The sequence below is a fragment of the Pimephales promelas genome, chromosome 1, assembly GCF_988280905.1.
Source record: "Pimephales promelas chromosome 1, fPimPro1.hap1.1, whole genome shotgun sequence".
NCBI classification, from domain to species: Eukaryota; Metazoa; Chordata; class Actinopteri; order Cypriniformes; family Leuciscidae; genus Pimephales; species Pimephales promelas.
This window is the reverse complement of record NC_142769.1, coordinates 36,357,290-36,378,165: the sequence shown is the minus strand read 5'-3', so window position 1 is coordinate 36,378,165 and position 20,876 is coordinate 36,357,290. Positions and strand designations below refer to the sequence as shown.

General features: G+C 37.0%; 1 protein-coding gene across 2 annotated transcripts; it reads right to left on the bottom strand.

The window, feature by feature from the left end:
* Positions 1-1,670: 1,670 nt before the first annotated feature.
* On the bottom strand, positions 1,671-20,840 carry frmd5b (FERM domain containing 5b). 2 transcript variants are annotated; one of them, XM_039689040.2, is made up of 14 exons: positions 20,299-20,840; positions 10,569-10,673; positions 9,978-10,020; positions 9,770-9,848; positions 9,518-9,615; positions 9,242-9,365; positions 9,005-9,092; positions 8,775-8,863; positions 8,605-8,668; positions 8,351-8,442; positions 7,883-7,957; positions 7,678-7,746; positions 7,478-7,584; positions 1,671-4,597 (listed from the first exon to the last, which is right to left on the bottom strand). In XM_039689040.2, exons 1-14 carry the CDS (start codon positions 20,398-20,400, stop codon positions 4,014-4,016), a joined length of 1,719 nt encoding a protein of 572 aa, XP_039544974.1. In that variant the 5' UTR covers positions 20,401-20,840; the 3' UTR covers positions 1,671-4,013. The 2 variants fall into 2 exon arrangements, with proteins under 2 accessions (XP_039544974.1, XP_088985691.1); XM_089129565.1 differs by lacking the exon at positions 20,299-20,840 and adding an exon at positions 10,992-11,433.
* Between the last annotated feature and the right edge of the window lie 36 nt (positions 20,841-20,876).

Here is a 20,876-nt window from a genome sequence, read left to right as displayed (position 1 = left end):
AGTTGAATTTTCAGCATCACAGTCTTCAGTGTGGAAATGTGATACTAGGCTATGATAACCAGAAAAGTCAAAAGAACAGCATGAAATATGAAATATTTTGTAACATTATAAATGTCTTTACTACTTTGATCAGTTTATGAACCCTAGCTGAATTGAAGTATACTTTTTTTTCAAAAAAAAAAAAGAAGGGAAACAAACAAACGAACTGGAGGCACTGTTAAACACAGAAATAATGGGTAAACTCAGTCTTAATTTCAGATTGGAATAAAATATCTGGTGAGTTTTTTTTTTTTTTTTTTACAGATATTCCATTGACTCCAATTTGCTGAGGTTTAAAGAAAATGTTGGCTTGGGTGTGTTTAATTTAAGCATAGGATAATAATTCAGTTGATGTTTAGCACTGAGCAAAATTTGTTATTGAAAGTCTAAGACCAAAACACATAAACATTTAAGATGGCAATCTGACCTTCCATAGCATGCTTGAACTAGCTGGATGATTTAATGTTGACAGTGTTACGTGTTCTGCTGCTAGGCCTATGAATTTCCCCTCACGTTTTTCCTTTTACTGCCAGTTTAATGTCTAATCTCTTCTGTGAATAAAAACCCTGTGCATTCAGTAATATCCACTATCTAAAACAAAGTCTGAGGTATGGGACTTTACACGGATAATATTAGCCCCTCTCATCTCCCCTTTTAGGTTTGCCCGACGATTAGCATTAGCAACGAAAATGTGTTGAGAGATTTGGATGAGAGGAGTGTTTCTGCCGACTAGTGGTAATTGCTTAACATTGCAATGACTTCTGAAGTGATCACATAGCCTCAGCCAGATTACTCAAATAGGCCTAACGATAGTCATTTATCATGCATTTTCACATAGGCTACATTTGTAAGTAGAACATTAAGGCCTCGTTCCTGTTTCTACAATGAGGATCGCAGCAAGGTTTCCGGAAATGAATTTAAAATAGTTCACTAATAATGTTGAGAAGAAGACAAAGAATTTACAGACTGTATCAAGGCAATTTTATATAGACTAAAAGTAGAATCAAGATGACAATCTACATCGATTATTGCAGACCAACATCGACATCATTCTTATATAGCCAATTTTTAAACGATTTTATAAAACTCAAAACGGATTACAGTAAGTACATTATACATTTGTTTTGGAGAAGGTTTATTTATTTTTTAGAAAAACATAAAAATAAACTGCTTTAATGCCTTCTTGGTACAACACAGGGTAACCAAATGATGGTATGAATCAATGAAAATAAAATATGTAATTCACAGAAAATAATAATCTGATGCTGTACAGTGAGCAGGAAGATCACATGGTTCAGGCACAGTCGAGTCATTGTATAACAGTGTAATTCATCATAATCCATTTCAGATTGTTTTCTGAAATACAACATTCCAATCTGCTATTGCTTTGAGTGAAACAGACCATTTGAAATGTCAGTGTCCATCGCCACCGATTTGAAGAATTAGTCAGTCACAGTATAGTAGAGCTGATTTATAGTGCCACCTGCCGATTGCAACCGGCACAGTGTCAGACAAACGATCAACACATTGTTAGGTTACTGAATTTGTAATGCACGTCTCAACCATCTTGTTGTTTTAGATTAACAAAACACCTTTCTGCTGGCTTATCAGTGTCATCTTGTATTGCTTAATTTCTTTTTTTATTATTATCGCATAATCACCAGTAGGCTACAGAGACAAACATATTCAGATTGCGATACAGGTGTTTTCATCTGTGCCATCAGTGGTATTGTTCATTCTGTTTCTAGTTATATTAGGCTATTTTATAAAGCTACACACACGCGGCACACAACAACACATTAAATAATTACATCACACTATGTTGCTTTCTTGAAATGTAGGGTTTTCAACCCCCAAATATGATTTAGATCTTTTTGGGACATTTGCAATTGCTGCAGGCCTGACAACTGAAAGTACCATTGAGTTCCAGTTAGGTTTTATTTTTATTTTCTTGACATAAGCTTTTCTACCAAAGATATTTATCAAAATGTGCATATAGGTATGTGTGATTACTTCCACAGATGACCTTTGTGTCTTAAATTAACCATCGGTTTGTCATTTAAAATAAATTACTCTGCCACTAGTCTTATACTATATGTGTCTCACGAAGGCATTAGAAAAGAAGCAGAAATTGAACATTCTGTCATTTGGTTTAGACTGAAAATGTATTTACCAATTCAGCCATTCTGAGACTATGTGCCTTTGGATAAGATCATTTCATAATTACACAACTGATAATCTCCTACAGAAGACATCATCATTTTAATTCTGAAAAATAAGGCTGTGTAAGTGGAAGAATGAGGTCTCCAGTATATTGATGCATGCTTAAAAAAATAGTTGAACAAATCATAGATAATTCAATGGGTTTTTTTTTTTTCAGAAATAGTTTAGACTTTCAAATATTTCACATTACTTTGTCCATCAAGTGCACTTTCTTCACCCTCATCAGAATATTTAAATCTCAAGGCTGCCATCTTCCACTAAATATCAGTGCACATTTGTATGGGATAGAATATCGTTTCTCGCTCTGGATTGATTAAAGGCTTAAAGGTCAGTGGGAATTTTCATGACCCATTCCTTGGTGTTGAAGTCTTTACACAAATGTATTCTCAGTAACTCTTTACCATAAGGTTGAATGTATTAATCCATTAGGTATCATGAACTAACAATGAGCAACTATATTAAAAGCTTTTTTTTTTATTTAGGTCAATATAAATGTACTATTATTCATTGTTAATTCATGTTCGTTCATTAGAAGGATGAATTAACGAGTACATGATACCTATAATGTTAACAAATTTAACCTTCTAGTAAAATGTCACTAAATTCTCATCAAAACAGCACTGAAGCACTATTAAAAGAGATGACACTGTCAATGGCAATTTGTAAATTTGTCAATCAAATTTACACCCTGTACCAACACATTACACTTACAAAAAACCTCATCCAAAAAACTTCCAAACTCACTCCCAAACTGTCCAACATTAAAGAGATAGTTCACCCAAAAACTCTTTCCTCATCCTCATCATGTCATACGACTTTTATTTATCTTTCAAAAACAAATGAATATATATTGAGGACCCGAGAAGTTTCTGTCCTTCCATTGAATTCCATGTAACTAAAACTCCAAAACGGTAATATAAAGGTGTCATGAAATGAACCCATACGAATTGGGTAGTTAAATCCAAGACTTTTAAAGAGATATGATCACTTTTTATAATGAACAGTATATCACAAGTGGTAAAAAATGTAAGTTTTTTTTATTGTTCATCAAAATCTCTCATAATTGATTCTCACATTGGAGCTTCTGTTTACCATATGTGATGTGCTTTCATTACTACTCATTATGTATCATGCCAACAGAAGCCAACATTGAATCTGTTCAGCATATGAAGCGATCATACTCTTCTCAAGACTTGTAATAAATTACGACAAACTGCGTGGACAAGGAACAGAAACCTCTCAGGTTTTATTCCAAATATCTTGTGTTTCATTAGATTAGATTAACCAAAATCTTATGAGTTTAGAACAACATAAGGGTGAGAAAATTTTTAGGTGAACTATGGCTGTCTCGGACCCTGTCTATTGCCTGGCCAATAAAGGCAACTTTGTCTTTGATTGCAGTATGAGGTCTAACTTATCAGTTATCACAGTCTGGTTGAATATTTCTAGAGTGTAGATATTATATTTAAATTATAGATAAAGGACGGGTGGGTCACAGCAGCATTTAAATACCTATACATTGAATTTTTTACCCAAGTGCTGCAGAGAACAATTTCACAATAACTAGAGTTTAAACAAACAGGTTCTCTCGTCATGGCATGGTAGGAAGTCCAAGGGCTTTGGCTACGTAGTTAATAGTAATTTCGCTTTAATCTCATGGTACATGGTATGATATTAATGCTTAGAAGGTCCCACTCTCATATTAGACTACACTCTCAGGAGAGAGGGCTGTTTATGCACTCAAGTCTCAGTTATTTGTTAATGAGATTGCCACCCATCCAGCGCAACTTGCAGGCCAGCCAGCGCCTAAGGGGGCAAAAGTATTCATAGTGGAACTGCTGGAATTCAGGTGTCCTCCGGATGTCCCTAAGAAGGGCCAAGTCCAGCTCAGATTCTGTTAGCACAATAAGAAGGATAAGGAGGGCAAAGAGCAGAGCCAGGGTCACTAAGAAAAGACGAGCCAAACTACAGATGAAATCATTCACCCCTTCCTCCTCTGGGCCATGCTGGGTTACTCGAGTCTTCTCCAGGTGGGAACGTTTCCCTTTGGGCTTAACGGCCTGTGGCCTTGCCTGGTTTTGAGTGCATGGTTCTGTTCCTCCTTCATCTTGGATCCTGCGTGGCCCGTTTGTGTGGCGCACCTGTGCCTGGTCTGAAGGGTCGTTGGACACAGGTGTGGGAAGCACGCTGTCAGAGGGATTGTAAGAATCGTCAGAAAACTCAGCTGTCCCACTTCCTCCCTCGGCTCCATTTCCATGGGAGCGTAGGAATGAGTTGCCATTGGAGACCGACCGCACTGGTGTGGAATGGCCACTGTCACGCAGGGACTCCAAACCTGAAACAGAGTAAGGATGTTCAGTGATTGTGATGCTTTCATGTCTATTTGCTTTCAGGGTTTTTTGTACCAGTCAGAATTGAATTTAGAATGCCTTTTAAATTCAAATTTGAATTGATGTAGCAAACAGGATCGCTAAATACAGGAGATAAATTATGAATTTAAGGAAGTATAAATGAACTGAAATAAGTGTCATTTTATAGCAAGGAATCAAGAATGATGGCTTGGTAAAGCATTGCCTGAAAGTTTAGAGTAGTAGTTTAAAAGGTTGAAGTTTTAAGTCTTAGGAACAGACAAATATGTTTGAAATGTCACCTACAAAAATTTGAACTTCATGTACAGTATAAACTACTTTTCAAATGTTTAGGCTTAGTACGATTTGTTTTTGATAAATTAATACTTTTTATTCAGGAAGGATGCATTTAATTGATCAAAGGTGAGAGTAAATTTATAATGTTACATTTTATAAATTTACTCTGTAAATATAATTAGTGTATATTGTAGAACCGCACAACAACACAGGAAAATACAGCTCCACCCACAATCCATAAAAGCTAAACACAATCCATGCTAACAATGGCGGCACTCCAATCCGCTGTATACTAACAAATTCAAATGCAGCCTCACTGAAATAAGTTGGACACACCCAGCTGTTCCAAATGACCAAGAGCTTTACCTGCAGTGCTGGTGGGTTGAACACCAAGTCTGGATGAAGCTCCAGAGGAAGTGGAGGAGCTCGGCAAAGAAGGGAACAGAGGCAGAGCTCCTAGAGCTTTCCCTAATAGTCTAGGTCCCATCGTCAACACCCGTACCTTCACATCCCGGTAACAGTGGTTGATCATCCGCAGGTGAACATTCACCTTTGTTTTAATCCGTATGAGACACTTCACCATGGTTTCAGAATGTAGCCGCTAAAGTATCTGATGTTCTCGCCCCTGCGTCAGTGTATCACCAATAGCCCCCTTTCCTCCCTCTATCCTCCTGAACAAAAATGACATAACACTACAGCATGTGTGTGTGTTTGAAAAAGTGAGTGTGAGAAAGCGAGAACACCCTAAAGCTCCATAAGTCCCTCTATGCCCAGAAGCCCAGCTGCCCTGCATGCTCCATCCCCCTCAAACCCATTATGGGCTGTAAGAAAAGAGCACAACACACACTCATTCTGACACAAACCACATGGCATACATGGACAGGCTCTCTATTTATAGACAGTGTAATAATAACAGTGATGATACCTAGTTGGACAAGGTAAAATCTGTCACTCATCATTGTCTCTGTATTTTCTTGTGCATGACACAAATTGTCATGAAACTCACTTGCAGGGCTTGTGAAGCCTTAATTTGTACTTCCTGTTAGCTTTCACCCCCTGCTTTATAGTGATTTATTTTTAATTTACCAGTAGCCTGTGTGTTTTTGCAAGCACACTGTGTCTGTTTCACTAAAGTACTAGACTTTTATTCTTTCTGTACAGGGCAGGTACTAAAACAAAACTAACCTTAAATGCAAAATATATAGCACACTTATAGAGCACCCGCCTCACACACAGACAAATGCAACCATGATGGCATTTGGCAAGGCTGTAAAGTGACTGGAACAGGTGAAGGTCTGGTCATATTGTGCACAATGAGAGCAGCTCTCATGTTACACATAGAGTAATAGAGGGAGATGGAGTGTGGTGTATTCCTATCCAGAGCACACTTTTGTTATCTTCTCAGCTTCAAGGTTTGTAATCATGACTATGTACAGTACACTGCAGTTCAAAAGTTTGGGGTCAGTAAGAAATCAATACTTTATTATGCAAGGACACATTAAATTGATCAAAAGTGACATAAGTTTACGTAGTTTAAAGAGAATTGTAACAATCTATTCATCAAAGGAACCTGAACAAAAATAAATAGTTTACACAAATGAGAGCAGCAAACCAGCACATTAGAATGATTTCTGAAGGATCATGTGACACTGAAGACTGGAGTAATGAGTAATGATGTTGCCATCACAGGAAGGAATTTCAATTTGACATTCTATTTTATTCATTTTCATTTATTTATTAAAACAGAAAACTGTTTTTTTATTGCAATAATATTGCATTTTTTGATCAAATAAATGCAGCTTTGGTAAGCATAATTTTAAAAACATTGGGAAATCTTACCCCAAACATTTGAATGGTGTAGTGTGCTCTGTGTATGTTTATAGTTGAATTATATATTTTGAAAAACATTGCAACCAGAATTGTGTTGTGAACAAAACTGAATTGTGATTTATGAGATATATTAATTATATTTGAATATATAATTATATTATATATTTATATATGAATAATAATTAAATATGAATTATAGAATTGTAGTGGCTGACATTAAAAAATGGCAAAAACTGCAAGTTATAATCCAGTATAGTCCACAATAATGAATCATAGTGGAGGAATAAACCAAACCAAAAATCTCTATGATGCTTTTTATTATAGGGGAGATACAACGTTAAACCACCAGATGGCAGTTTTTCAGTGAGTATAGGAACTACGGATCTTGCCTTGAGTTGGATTCAGAAGACAGAATGCATAACTTTTCTAGTTACAAATTAAATTAAATTGTTATTATTAGAGAAGAGCAGTTATATGCTTAAGTGTGAGTGTGTGTGTTTGCGAGGACCAAACAATAGTACATGAAGTTTTTGAGATTGTTGGGTCCATAAGGAAAACAGTTTATAATTCATACTTTTTTAATACAGATTTTCATTGAGGATTGTGTTTAGGAGTACTGTTAGGGGATAAAAAATACAGTTTGTACAGAATAAAAAAATTATGTCTATATGTTTTTGATAAAAACATTATGTCACACATTATGTGTGTGTGTGTGCTTATGCTTATGCACATGGCCATACCCTCCATGATGGAAATATGGACTGCTCTCCTCCGTGTTCGGGGAACGCTACTCTGTCGTGGGCCATGAGTGATGGAGGGACAACTCCTACTGGGGACCATCCCAGCCCTGAACCCACAAAAAAGATGCGACATAACAATTGACATACTGTCAAACACAGTAAAACTGTTAAGAAAACAAGTCAGTGTTGGGAAGACATGCCTGTGGATCTCTGGAGGCTCTCGTCTGATTTTGGCACTCTGTTCCATCACTTCCTTGGCCACTTTACCGCTATAAGGGAAATTATGCAATCAAAATCTTAGCGTTGCTTGCAGCTAATCCATTAATTAACATACATTAACAACACAAGCCTAATTAAGCAGGGCTCAAAAACGCATGAGGTTCACTTATAGCAGATACTACTCACCTATATCTAAAACGGCTCCCTTTGAAGAAAAGATTACTACTGGACACAGTGCGAACTTGACTTGATTTCTCAAACCTGTAAGAAATGAAGAGAATGAGAGATAGATTTAAAAAATAAATATGAAAAATAACTGTTTGTCTAAACCAGAGGTTTTCAACCTTTTTGACTCGTAGGCCCCCCATTGTCCAACATAATATCTAACGGATATTATAACAATATCTTAACCCCCATATTGGCTAAGATATTTCCTCTTGTATTTATTCGATTTATTCTTATAATTAATTTTAAGTCCTCCTGCAGACTAGAAGATTGTGGAGGCCCCAAAATGCCTAGGTGAAGAACCACTGGTTTAAACTAAATTAAATCATAGGCAAGATGTTTTATGCTTGATTGCTTGCTCTTTTTATGCTATTACCATGCTTGAACCCAATATCTGCCTGATAGGTCAAAAAGGTTATGCACACTCACTGGTAGAAAGCTTGGTTTTCCACCCCACACTTCCATAAATGCTTGCAGGCCTCAGGTGTTGGAGCAAAGTAAGTCAAGATGATCTTCTGATCCTTAGTAAAGGTCACAGGAGGTCAGTAAGAGCAATTATTTAGTGGTTAAATAGAACAGGTTGGTTTCCTGATCAATTCTTAGGTTTTGCATCAATCTGCATTCATCTTACTTTTGACCATTTGTTCTTCTGCATAACCTGGAACTGCCTTGCTGTCACCTACCTCTTGATAAGTTGCATATATATGAAATGTCTTTCCTTCGAACTTTAGTTTGGTGACCTCGTTCCTGTCCAATATGACAAAATACTGTCAAAGTTATTCATATACACAGTCATTTGATCTTGACTGCTAAGCAAATGAAAATGATATGCGAGATTAATTTCACCTCTCACCATTTGAGGAAATGAATCCTCCTGTTCCCCTGGAGTACCACAAAGCCAAAGGGGGTAAATGCAAGAAATGCTGCATTCCCAGACACATCCTGTCATACAAAAAAATATATAAATCTGTGTGTTTACACTTCTTTGTAAATGTAAAAATTCTGATTAAAAGACTTTCAGTTCAGACACTTGTGTTGAAATAATTTCCTGTATATGAGCAGCTGATGAATTTGGATACTGACTTTGCAGGGATGTGGATCTACTCCATATGTTTCTAGAGACTGAGCTTTCCTTAAGAAATTCATTTCAGATGTCTCAGGACTCTGGCCTCTGAAGGAAATAAACAGACTAGTTAATATTCTGTGTTTGTTCTGGGAGATACATTTCATAAAATGTATTTAATCTCTCCATTAAACACCAGCGCTGCTTTAAAAAGAGTGACATACTGCATGTGACAGGCTAATTGAATGTAAGCTTACGTCAGCTCGGATTTGTGGATCTCAGCAATGCGGCGCTCCAGGCGCTCAGAATGCTTTGGAAAAAACTGAAACTTAGAGCTGTAACCTTCCGGATGCTTCCCTGGGTCATAATCGCCAATCTCAGCTGAACAAAAAAATTGAGAAAGAATAAAACAAAAACAGTGTCATCTTGAGAGTCTTGTCTTGCTGTAATGTAATCCATATAACAAAGCTCCCGAGATGTCACATTTCAACAAAAATTGTAAAGAATGGCTCCTGTGACTGGTTTGCTGTTACCCTGCAGAATAAATGCGGCCAATGCAGCAGCATCTGAACTTTTGCACAGGAGTCGGCCGTGATACAAATCTCTTTTAATCTGAAGGAAGACATGGTATCTGAAAACAATGCAGAGCATATTTTGAACTGTCAGTGTGTTAATCGTACATACATCAGGTAATTGTAAGACTCTAACTTGTCTAATATGAATTCCTATAGATTCTTTAACTATGTCAGCTTTGAATAATAGGGCTGCATGGTAAAGAGCAGTACCTAGTGATATCTTCTTTAAGAGCTGCAGGGTCCGGAGGATAGAATTTAACACGCAAACACATGGTGTAGGGTGGCTGAGCTGGGACATACAATATCCATGTGGATGTAATTAACCAGACAATATCAATTTTCTGCTTTTTAGAATGATTATTCTTTTCACAACATGCACACAGTGTAAGAAGGATTTTCCACATCCAATATGACTTACATCTCATTTGTTTGGTAATTGGCTTGCTGAACTCCAGCCAGTGCTGAAACGACAAAATAAAAAAGAAATGATGTCTAGAATGCAGATAGAAATTCCAGTTTAACACATTGTTATGACTTTCAACTGATGACTGTTCACAACATTACATGTCGATTGCATCACCCCTATTGCAGCTCTTCATCTGAGTCAGCATGTGATCTTTGGATGTCCTGCTTCAAGCTCATGCACAATCATTAACATTGCTTTTATCAGCCATGGTTAAAGTTTATTGATATATAGATGCCATATTTAATAAATTGATGGGACATAGATCAAGGCTACGATGAATAAAACAGTCAATTTGTTGTGCTGTCTGAATGTCTACTTTTTCACAATCAATGGTTTGTGTTTTGTTGACTGGATTTTTTTTTTTGCATTGCCTTAAAAATCAACATCCAACATACAGTAACAACCCATTGAACCAACTGTACTTCTGCACCTCACAGCCTTGTTTTTATTTGTATAAAATTAAATATGGTGTCCACCTTAAAAAACATTTTCCACAAGCTTAGTACACTATTAACAGCTCATTTTGTATTTATAGGAACTCACTCGTTGCTTGTCTGGGTCCACAAATCGGATGCCAAAGTAGTCTTTCTCCAACAAGTTTAGATAATGGCAAACCTGCTCAAAGAGCCATTGACCTTTTGCATCCCTCTGGAAAAGAGAGACACAGGAATCAATGTGACAATGTTTGTACACAGTCCTTGGGATCATATCAGTTCTATTGGACATAACTCAACTTCTTTTACTGACCAGTGTAGTACATTACACGTAGCATGGGTTATGTAACCAGATTAATCTTTTCAAGTAATGAGGAAAGTAACACATTACTTGTAAATTTAAAACAAAATATTTACATTTTTTTTTTACATTTGCCAGTGGCATGTTTTCAAAAAAATTGTAGGCTACAACACAATGATCAACTACCCGTTGTTTTTAATTGTGCTTTATAAATAAATTACCTTACCTTACCTTTGTTTACCGATTTTATTTTCTTGTCAGATGTTCTTTTGCATAAATTCGAAATAAACAACAATACAAAATATTGGCATCGCCGCGTGACCTTGATCACGTGGAGTGGGTTTCCCCTCGGGGAGAACCCCTTGGTCCCGAGCCACCACCGCAACGGTCTCATGTACAACAGGCCGCAAGGTATAACGTGGGACGCAGCTGCCTGCCATCAGACCAAACAGTTTTTGAAACTGTTTTACAGTGGCTGCTTTACAGTGGCTACAAAAGGAGGAACACAATATTGGTAAGTTACGCTTCGCCCCCGAAAGTGTACCTCAGGAACTTCCTTTGTTATGGAAGGATGGATTTAAAGGAGAACTGTGGCGTAAAATTTACTTTGGTCTAATTACACATTGGTGCCTAGTCAACCGTTCTCTGAGATTTGTTTTCATGATAATCGATGAATGTAAAGAGTTTTATCTCTAAAAACTGTTTAGTGTATTCGCACTAGTATATGGGGGCATTTAATAAGTAAATAGAAATCGCTAGTTAATACTATTAACAAAGCTCAAAATAGCCCCACATTAACACAGTAACATAATGAGGGTCCCTACATGCAAAACAAAGCATTGAGAGCTTACAGTGTAGACCATTTAATAAGAAGATATTTTATAAAGACAGTGCACTTCGTGTATACAGGCGGCGCCATATTTGGAAAACAGAACGACTTATTCGACTTATCGAGACTGTTATTGAGACAAAGATGGTGTCGTCTGTATACACGAAGTGCACTGTCTTTATAAAAGCTATTCCTCACAAAACGTTTCATTCAGCGTAGAAAACCATGTATTGATATGCATTTTAAAGGGTAACTAAACCCCTGGTCAGAGCCTGACTCCACCCACTGGCAATAAGCGGAGGGGGGCGTGCACCTGAGACGCATCTCTTTGTATGGAACTTGCCTACGTCACCAACAACCGCTATGTCACGTACCACCGCAAACATCCAATAGGAAAATTCAACTGCAGTAGCCACCGTTCAACCTGAAGAGGGCAGCACTAAGACGTTTTTTACACCATATATTGTAGAAATAAAACATTTTATAAACAAATGCCATAAAAGTTACTCGAATCAATGACTGGTATTAATAAAGATCCATTCTTACAGATCATTAACTAAAAAAAGTTGGTTAAGTGTTGTCTCCTTCACTGCATAGGCCTGCAGCCAAAGCTGGAGCGTTAGCTTTAGCCACTACTGCGCTTTTTGGCTAAAGATTGGAGGCTTGCCTTTTAGTGAATTTGCTTTACCCTTTTTTAGGTACACTTTTGTATCTGTAATAGTACCTCAAAGCCAAAGGTACTTATTTGGTACCAAAAGTGTATATTAGTCCCTAAATGGAGTAATTATACAGATTTATTTAATAATCAACACTCAAATAAAACTTGTACAAGTTGTACAAACATTTAAATTGCACATAAGACTATTAATAATAGAATTATGTTTCTACTCCCATTTTTATTAAAATATTAACATTAATAGGTTGCATGTGTGCTACAAATTGAAGCTACATCATTGGAAAAGTATAGATTAAAATAATTAACTTGAGATTTAAGAATCCATATCAGTATCGATTTAAATCGAGAAATCGATATTTTCCACACAGCTAACATTTACCCGTTGTAGTCTATCCATGTTGTGGCGCAAAATAGACACTGATACAGACAAAACGACTTCCGTTGTATTGGGATTCTTGTGTTAATTAAGGCAATCTTTCTGCAGGGGAATGTGTCTCTCTAAACTCCATTGCTGAATGAGGTTTTTTGTTATAGTGGTGAAAAGATTTTTTTGCCAAGCACTGGTTGTGGCAATAATTTCAGTGGCAGTCAGAGTACAATTAAGGAGAGAGGGTGTGAGCATTTGGCCTGCCTTCTGCTTAATATTTCAGAATCTCTCTGGAGACATCAGAGCTCAATCAAATATTAACAATCACACAGCACTTTGAAGACATCTTAAGCTTTAGAGCTGCGTGATAGAGGAAAGTCAGATTTTAAAATAATCATTGCCTGCAAAAAGCAGTCCAGGAAGCCAAGGGATCAGGGTTACAACACCAGCTTTCAGGAATAAACAGACAGATGTGAACAAGCACTAGCTTATCAGACATTATAAGCACCAATGTAGTTCCCCGGTTCAGCACATGTACTGTATGTATATGACACATGGGTGGAAAAACACCTGGAGATTTTATACACAGCAACATCTGCAAAATGGTAAATAAGGCAAGTATTTTGTTTGTTTTTTACAAGTGTGCTCATAATTGGAAGAGAGGCAGAGTTCGTGTTAGAAAGTACAAGTAATGTCTTAGTAATCTCAGTATGTACTCAGATCTCCATTCACTTGAGATTAAATATTTAAATCGGCTCCCTATCAGCATCACAAACAATATTAATAAATTATTGCTTTCAGGTCATGAGAAGCGAAACCTATAGTGAGAATTAAAAGTGTGATTTGTATGCATGTATGTGTGTGTGTTTGTGTGTGCATGTGAAAGAAAAAGAGTGAGGGATATAGATGGTTCATACGGTTCGCTTGCTGAAAAGTAGTCTCTGGTTATTGCTTGCTTGCTATTACTTGACACCTAGAAATAGTATTGTAGGAGAAGAACTATGCTGAAGAACTAAAAGCATATGGCCAAGATTTACTCTACAGCAACATATTCCACTATTTCAAGGCATCCAGTAGGTCAGTATCAAACAAGAAATCAGTTTAAATTCTCCTATCCCTCACAGTGAAGTCTATTCATTTGTAAAATGTCAATGCTGCGACAAGTCATATTCCTTGCTGTGTTTTTATGCACTGAGCAAACGGGATTTTTTACTAACATGTATTCACTATTTGTTTTTATTTTATGGAAAAGAGCAACATGAACATTATGCTAAACGTCTCTTTTTTCTTTTTTCACAGAAGAAAGGCAAATGGGTTTAGAATGATATGAGAATGGTAAGAAGATCAGTCATCATTTACTTAGTAATAGGTAAATATATGATGACTGAAATGAAGAGTAATTTTTAGAAATATATTTCATAATGTACAGCCATGTGAGATGAATCCAGTTATATCAGCTTAAATAGCTTATATTTATTTTTTAAGCAAAATTTAAGCTTATGTAGCTTAAATAAAATAGTTTTATTTTACAAGAAGCAAGCATTGAAACCACGGACTGCCATATTGGTCAAAACGATCAAGAACAGACACTGTATGTGTGTGTGGTCTAAATGATCAAGAACAGACACTGTATGTGTGTGTTTGTGTGTGTGTGTATACCGTGTATTAATTCATTTCATTGTTTTTTGAAATAACCAAGTAAAATCCCCTGAAACTTCTATATAAAGCACGGAATGACTTGCATCCTGGTGTATTAATTGAATTTTTCAGCAAAGTGTAAATTCACCCTGACCTGGTTTATTCAATCATCTTATCTTTTAGTTGCATTGCTTAAGGATCATCTTACCATCAGAATTTGAGCAGGAAAAAATGGAGAAAACCACTATAATGCATAGAATACATAACTATAACCAAAAAAAAATTGCGGTGAGTGAAGCTATGAAGTTATGCTTTCACATTTCAACATACTGGCAAGCAAACTACATTGTGGGAAACGAGATCCAGATGATCTCATCCTTGGTTTGTTGTTTGTCTTGTAACATTGGCTCAAGTCAATAACAAAGTCAGAAAGACAAGTACTGTCAACTTCTGCAGGGAGTGTGAGAAGAGGACTTGGAAAAGAAAAGTATGCGTGCAAAAAAAAAGGGACAGTCAAAGAGATATAAATTTGCTGCTGGTAGTACATCTTTATATTTAACCATCCAAGTCATGTAAGACAAGACTACGTGAGGCTACGTGATTTCAATGAGTAGGTGAATTTACATTTATTAATTTAGTAAATGTTTTATTCAATTTAATTCATTGAATTTATTTTCATGTATTTGGCAGATTTAAGGTATTGCTTAGATAAGTTAACCTTTTAACAGATCAAGGATTCCCTGGCAATTGAACTTGGTGTTACAATTATTCCAACACAGTCTCATGAAAGTGCATATCTATAACACGATTGTCATTTCTCGTGGCATTTATATGCCAAAAATGGTTTTTGTGTGCATACTATGCACTGAAAACCCCCTGGGTAGATTTAGGGGGAAGGGGGGTGGGGAGTTCGTACTTATTACATGCCAAAAAGTGAGTATCATATGCACGCGAAAAACGCGTACCATATACACGCCAAAACTAGTTTTGGCGTATAAATGGCACGAGAAAGACATTCGTGCTATATAGATAAGAACTTTCATGAGATTGGGCTAATTATTCTCTCTCTACTGTTTGAGCTACAAGAATTTGCATTGGACTCTTTTAGAGAAACCAAGAAAAAAATATATTCTGCACATACCACTATCAAATAAATGCAATTATTTGTAGGCCTATGTCTTTTATCATGAACAGAATGAAATCTCTTTTACTCTTTTTTCTCTCATTCTTATTGTTCATGGTTATGTGTCGATTTAGAAGATTTAGAATGACTGACTGTGGAGTTTGATCTGATGAGGCAGGGGAACTAGCCATACCCTACGGTCATTTTGCAAATTACACAGTTAGTTGAGTTTATAAATGCCCTCCACTCTTCTTATTATTACTCTTCAGCACAACGACTGGACTACTAAGTAAAAAGTAAATTTCCAATAACATTTACAAGCCATAATACATGTACAATGGAACAAGGATATTTCTTTTCCACAATACACATGAACACATTTTTTTTCCTAAGAAGTATACTGTTTAGTAGCAAGCAAGCAATAACCTTAGGCAGTTGTATAAGCATTCATTATGTAAAGACTGTGACTTAAGTAGGCCTACTATTATCACTTTGTCAAGGGGTAGTGAGTCTTAATTTTTGGTATCAAATTAGACCGATCTAAAAAAAGATTGTGACTGACTTGAAAAAGTTATGAACTGTATGAACCTTAGGGAAAAAATGTGAATTTGACATTGAGTCCTTAACAAGAATTTGCCAGTGAAAAAATATCCTTGGTGTGCACTTCATTGATAACTGCCTGTTTTTTTGTTGAATGAGAATGAGGGTCTGCTGATATCTGATAAAGAGTGATACAACCCATGTAATAAAAACCCTTCCTCTAATCACACATTCACACAGACTTAGACACCACAATCGTTGTGTGGCACAAGCCTCAATGCATCCACAGTTCAATGAACAGAAAAATACAATACCATTGTTTTCATTCCTCAAAGGATTTGATTAAAGTTATTGATAATTCGGGTTATTGAAAAAGAGATGCCACCCACATGAAACAACTGCAAATCATAATGGCTCATGTTCATGCATGCTACAGTGAGATATGAAGGAAAAAAAGAAGCAATTAGATACTGCAAACTGAGCAAGATGTGCCTTCCTGAGGACATGCCCTCAACAACTGGTACTTTCATTTGAAGTTAATAATGATTCTGAAATGCTAATTAGAACAATGCAGCCAAAATAGGATAAGTCAAGAGCAGTACAGTGGACAAATTATATAACATTTTACAAGTAAATTATCTGAATAGTTGGCGTTTGACAGACATGTGTGGTCAAACAATAAGCAGTGCAATATAGTTGAGAGGCACCGCTGACCTACACAAAGGTGAGATCTGTAATCAAGGTATATGTGTGAGAGTCTCAGATATCTGGTCTCTTGATGTGTGACTGCCAGGAGCCAAACGCAGTCAGCAGTCTCTCAAAAGAGGGAGGCCATATTTCACTAATAAGCATTTCTAACCAAACTCCACTGTCCTGATCAATCAATTACAGAGGACGATCCCAAGTGGGACAGGGGCGGAAAGGACAGGAGAGGATTGTCTCTGTTTGCATTGTCAAGCCGCCATGTTTGAATGAATCCTGTGTAACAGACGGGTTTGTGCGTTTGCACACGTGTGCTTATATCCTGTCTGACGAGAGCAGGAGCAGCTGGGAACCGATGATGGAATCGGCCTGTTGCCATGGAGACGACAGCATCACACAGAATTCCAAGGACAATGGAATGTCACAATCTGATGCTGATATTCCCAGACATACCACAAACATGACCTCACACAACTAGTACCATGAATGATGACAACCACCAAATTCACTATTCCAAGAGTTAACGTTTCATGTTGTCAAATATATAACTTATATACAGAACACTTACTGTTTCAAATCCATTAACTTCTTTTCTTGTTAAAATAATTTGTTCCAGCGTTTAAAAATTCTGAACTCTGAGCTCTGAACATAATCCTTCAGTAACTTGGGCAAGTGGAGTTCAGTCAAGGTAAACCCTTCCACCCAAATGAGTTTCAGATGAGCATTCAGATGAGCTCACCTAAAGGATTATTAGGAACACCTGTTCAATTTCTCATTAATGCAATTAGTGAACTCCAAACTGAATGTCAGAATGGGAAAGAAAGGTGATTTAAGCCACTTTGAGCGTGGCATGGTTGTTGGTGCCAGACGGGCCGGTCTGAGTATTTCACAATCTGCTCAGTTACTGAGATTTTCACGCACAACCATTTCTAGGGTTTACAAAGAATGGTGTGAAAAGGGAAAAACATCCAGTATGCGGCAGTCATGTGGGCGGAAATGCCTTGTTGATGCTAGAGGTGGGCCGACTGATTCAAGCTGATAGAAGAGCAACTTTGACTGAAATAACCACTCGTTACAACCGAGGTATGCAGCAAAACATTTGTGAAGCCACAACACACACAACTTTGAGGCGAATGGGCTACAACAGCAGAAGACCCCACCGGGTACCACTCATCTCCACTACAAATAGGAAAAAGAGGCTAAAATTTGCAAGAGCTCACCAAAATTGGACAGTTTAAGACTGGAAAAATGTTGCCTGGTCTGATGAGTCTCGATTTCTGTTGAGACATTCAGATGGTAGAGTCAGAATCTGGCGTAAACAGAAGGAGAACATGGACCCATCATGCCTTGTTACCACTGTGCAGGCTGGTGGTGGTGCTGTAATGGAGTGGGGGATGTTTTCTTGGCACACTTTACGCCCCTTAGTGCCAATTTGGCACCATTTAAATGCCACAGCATTGTTTCTGACCATGCCCATCCCTTTATGGCCTCCATGTACTCCATGTAATTTTTTTCTTTATTATACAAATAAATAAAGTATCACTTTATAACGTCTATAAGACGGTTGAACTACGTACCATTCATGTTTTTTTTAATTTACGTATATGTTACATATGGTATATAACCAAAGGTATAGATTGTAAAAATAAACAGTTCTCCTTCTTCTCAGTGTTTTTTTTAGTTACATTATACAATTCAATTACTTTATAATAGCTGTCTGTCTTTCGGTAAAGCTGTACTGTGAAAAGTGCTATAGATATGTTACTTGGCAGAAAACTGCTAGACTACCTGCTTAAAATGTTTTTACAAACTCCTTTTATCTTATCTTGTACATAGCAGCGGGATTTAGCCATAGGCCTATAGCAGCGGGACTTTGGCAAGCTACATAAAGCTAAAACAGCTCACGTTAGCTAAGAAGTTTTCGCAAGAACAGCTTTAGATCAGGCATACTACTGGGGCCACCTAAGGTGTGGTGATAGGTACTTTCTTTCGCGCCTGATTACAATTCCAACAAAATCATGTTATGAAAAATGCCTTTTGAAATATAATGACCATTAATGTCTGTATTAGTTAGCTTAGCATAGCACACATATACCCAAATTAGCCTGATAGCTTTATACACGCATTTTCACTTGTCCTATATTGACACACATCTTTAAGGTAATTACTAATTTAATTATGTTAAATGAAGTGTTAAATGTCCAAATATATTTCAGTTATAAAAAGAATGTAATGATGTTCAATTATTCACTTAATGTGCTATTGTTATTATTAGTATTATTATTTTAAATTATTATTCAATTTGTTTTTTATGCACTATAGGGTTTATAGTAACCTATTTATATAGTAAAATTAATATTGTTCTTATTATAGACTAATCAATAATTGGTAAGAGACCCAATTTTAAGGGAGGACACCAGCACGAGAACAGAGACTGGTCAAATACACTTGAATTACTTCTCAATTCTGAGCTTAAATGTAGGCAATATGTATTAAAAACAATATAAAATATGCTATACTGTAAAATATGATCGTAAATAAAAGAATTATCATGCAAACCAGTGGATGTGTGCAGTATTTACATTTTTAGAGGATTAAGTTATTCCATAAACAATAATTTATGTATGAAGTGAAGTAAAAACAAAAAAGAAAGAAGATGAAGCTAGTAGCCTGTTCTTTGTTTTTGACCCAGTGTTTTTGTTTTGTTTTTTAGAGCAAGAGCAGCAGCAACTATACTGCAATCTTTCAGCAACTGTTTTTGATTCTGAACATCTGTGAATAGTTCAGCCCAGGAGAAAATGCATTAATAAAAACATCACTTTTATTCCACCTGGGATATTTTCATTCTCTAACTATATACAGTATATAGGCCTATATATAGCCTACACACACACACACACACACACACACACACACAAAACCACTGCTCTTCTTGGCAACTTAGCATATAGGCTAACAATCCCAAACTTTGCTTTTAATTATTGACTTAGCTAATACAATGATAGGCCTACAATACAACTCAATAAAAGATATTAATGGCACATTTTAATCAATCAAAATTAATCTCCATTCGTGCTTTTGGGCTGCCTTAGACAAGTAGAGGAAACAAATGCATCAAGAAAACAGTATAGCCTATTGAAACAGTCTGGAATTTTGTCAAGAGACATAGCTGAATTAATGTGGCTTGTAGTTTGGCCAAACAAGAAGAACAGGAACAGCTAGTAAATCACCATTACAGTGTTGCACGTATGCTACAACAATCTTTCAGCAGCTGTTATCGTGGATAGTTCGCCCTGAGAGGCAATTTAATGTATGAACCCTTTCCACTAGTGCCTCTTCCGACTGAATGTGACTCAGGTCTCTCGGGGTGGCGGCAGGGCACTACGTGACAGGTAACCCGCTGCTCTCTAAGGATACTGACGGGACACTGAAACCAGCGCTTATTCATTCATCAAGGAAATTTCCTAACACGTTAATTAGCCATTACGCATTGCAGCCCTTGTGCAGTGTCCAGATTCAACGCATTCTCATCCCAGATTCGTACAGATGCTCGCGGATTTTCCCGCTTGAATGCGCCGCAGCATCATCAGCGCGAACATTAAAGCACGTGTGTCGGTGATGGGGATAACCCGCTTGTGATGATGAAAACATGTTAATACTGACCTGAACCGTGCAAGTGTATTCCGAGTCGTCCAGCAGTCGCACTGTACAGTTGAATTCCCTGTCAAGAGTCCGATCGCTGCCACTCATCAGTCGGCTCAACATATTGGCCAGTCAATACAGACGCACGAGCGTTTAGGACAAGCGCAACATGTCACTCACTGCAGACACGCCAGACAGACCCTTCTCGGTGATCAGAAGCCCCTTTGAGTCATTGCTCCCCATGATTATCCTTCGGACTGGTCGGTGTGGTCTCCTCTGCCGTTGGTGGTTCTATGCCAACGTTGGAGTTATTCCAATGCACTGAATAGATTCAGGCACAACAGCCCATCCATATTCATGCATTATATCAAGGGAGGGCTGAGGCGAAATGTATTCATAAACTGAAAGCCAGTGAGAGTCAATGTTCATAACTGTATTATAGATGAAAATATTTATCATCTGGACTCTCTGGAGGATAATTTACACTTAGACTATTAAAAATCAGAGAAAGAACACAATAATAACTTAAGTTAAGATTCTGCCCATCAAAATATATTTTACATTATTGTTAAATCAGCAGTTAAAATGATCTTGCCAAA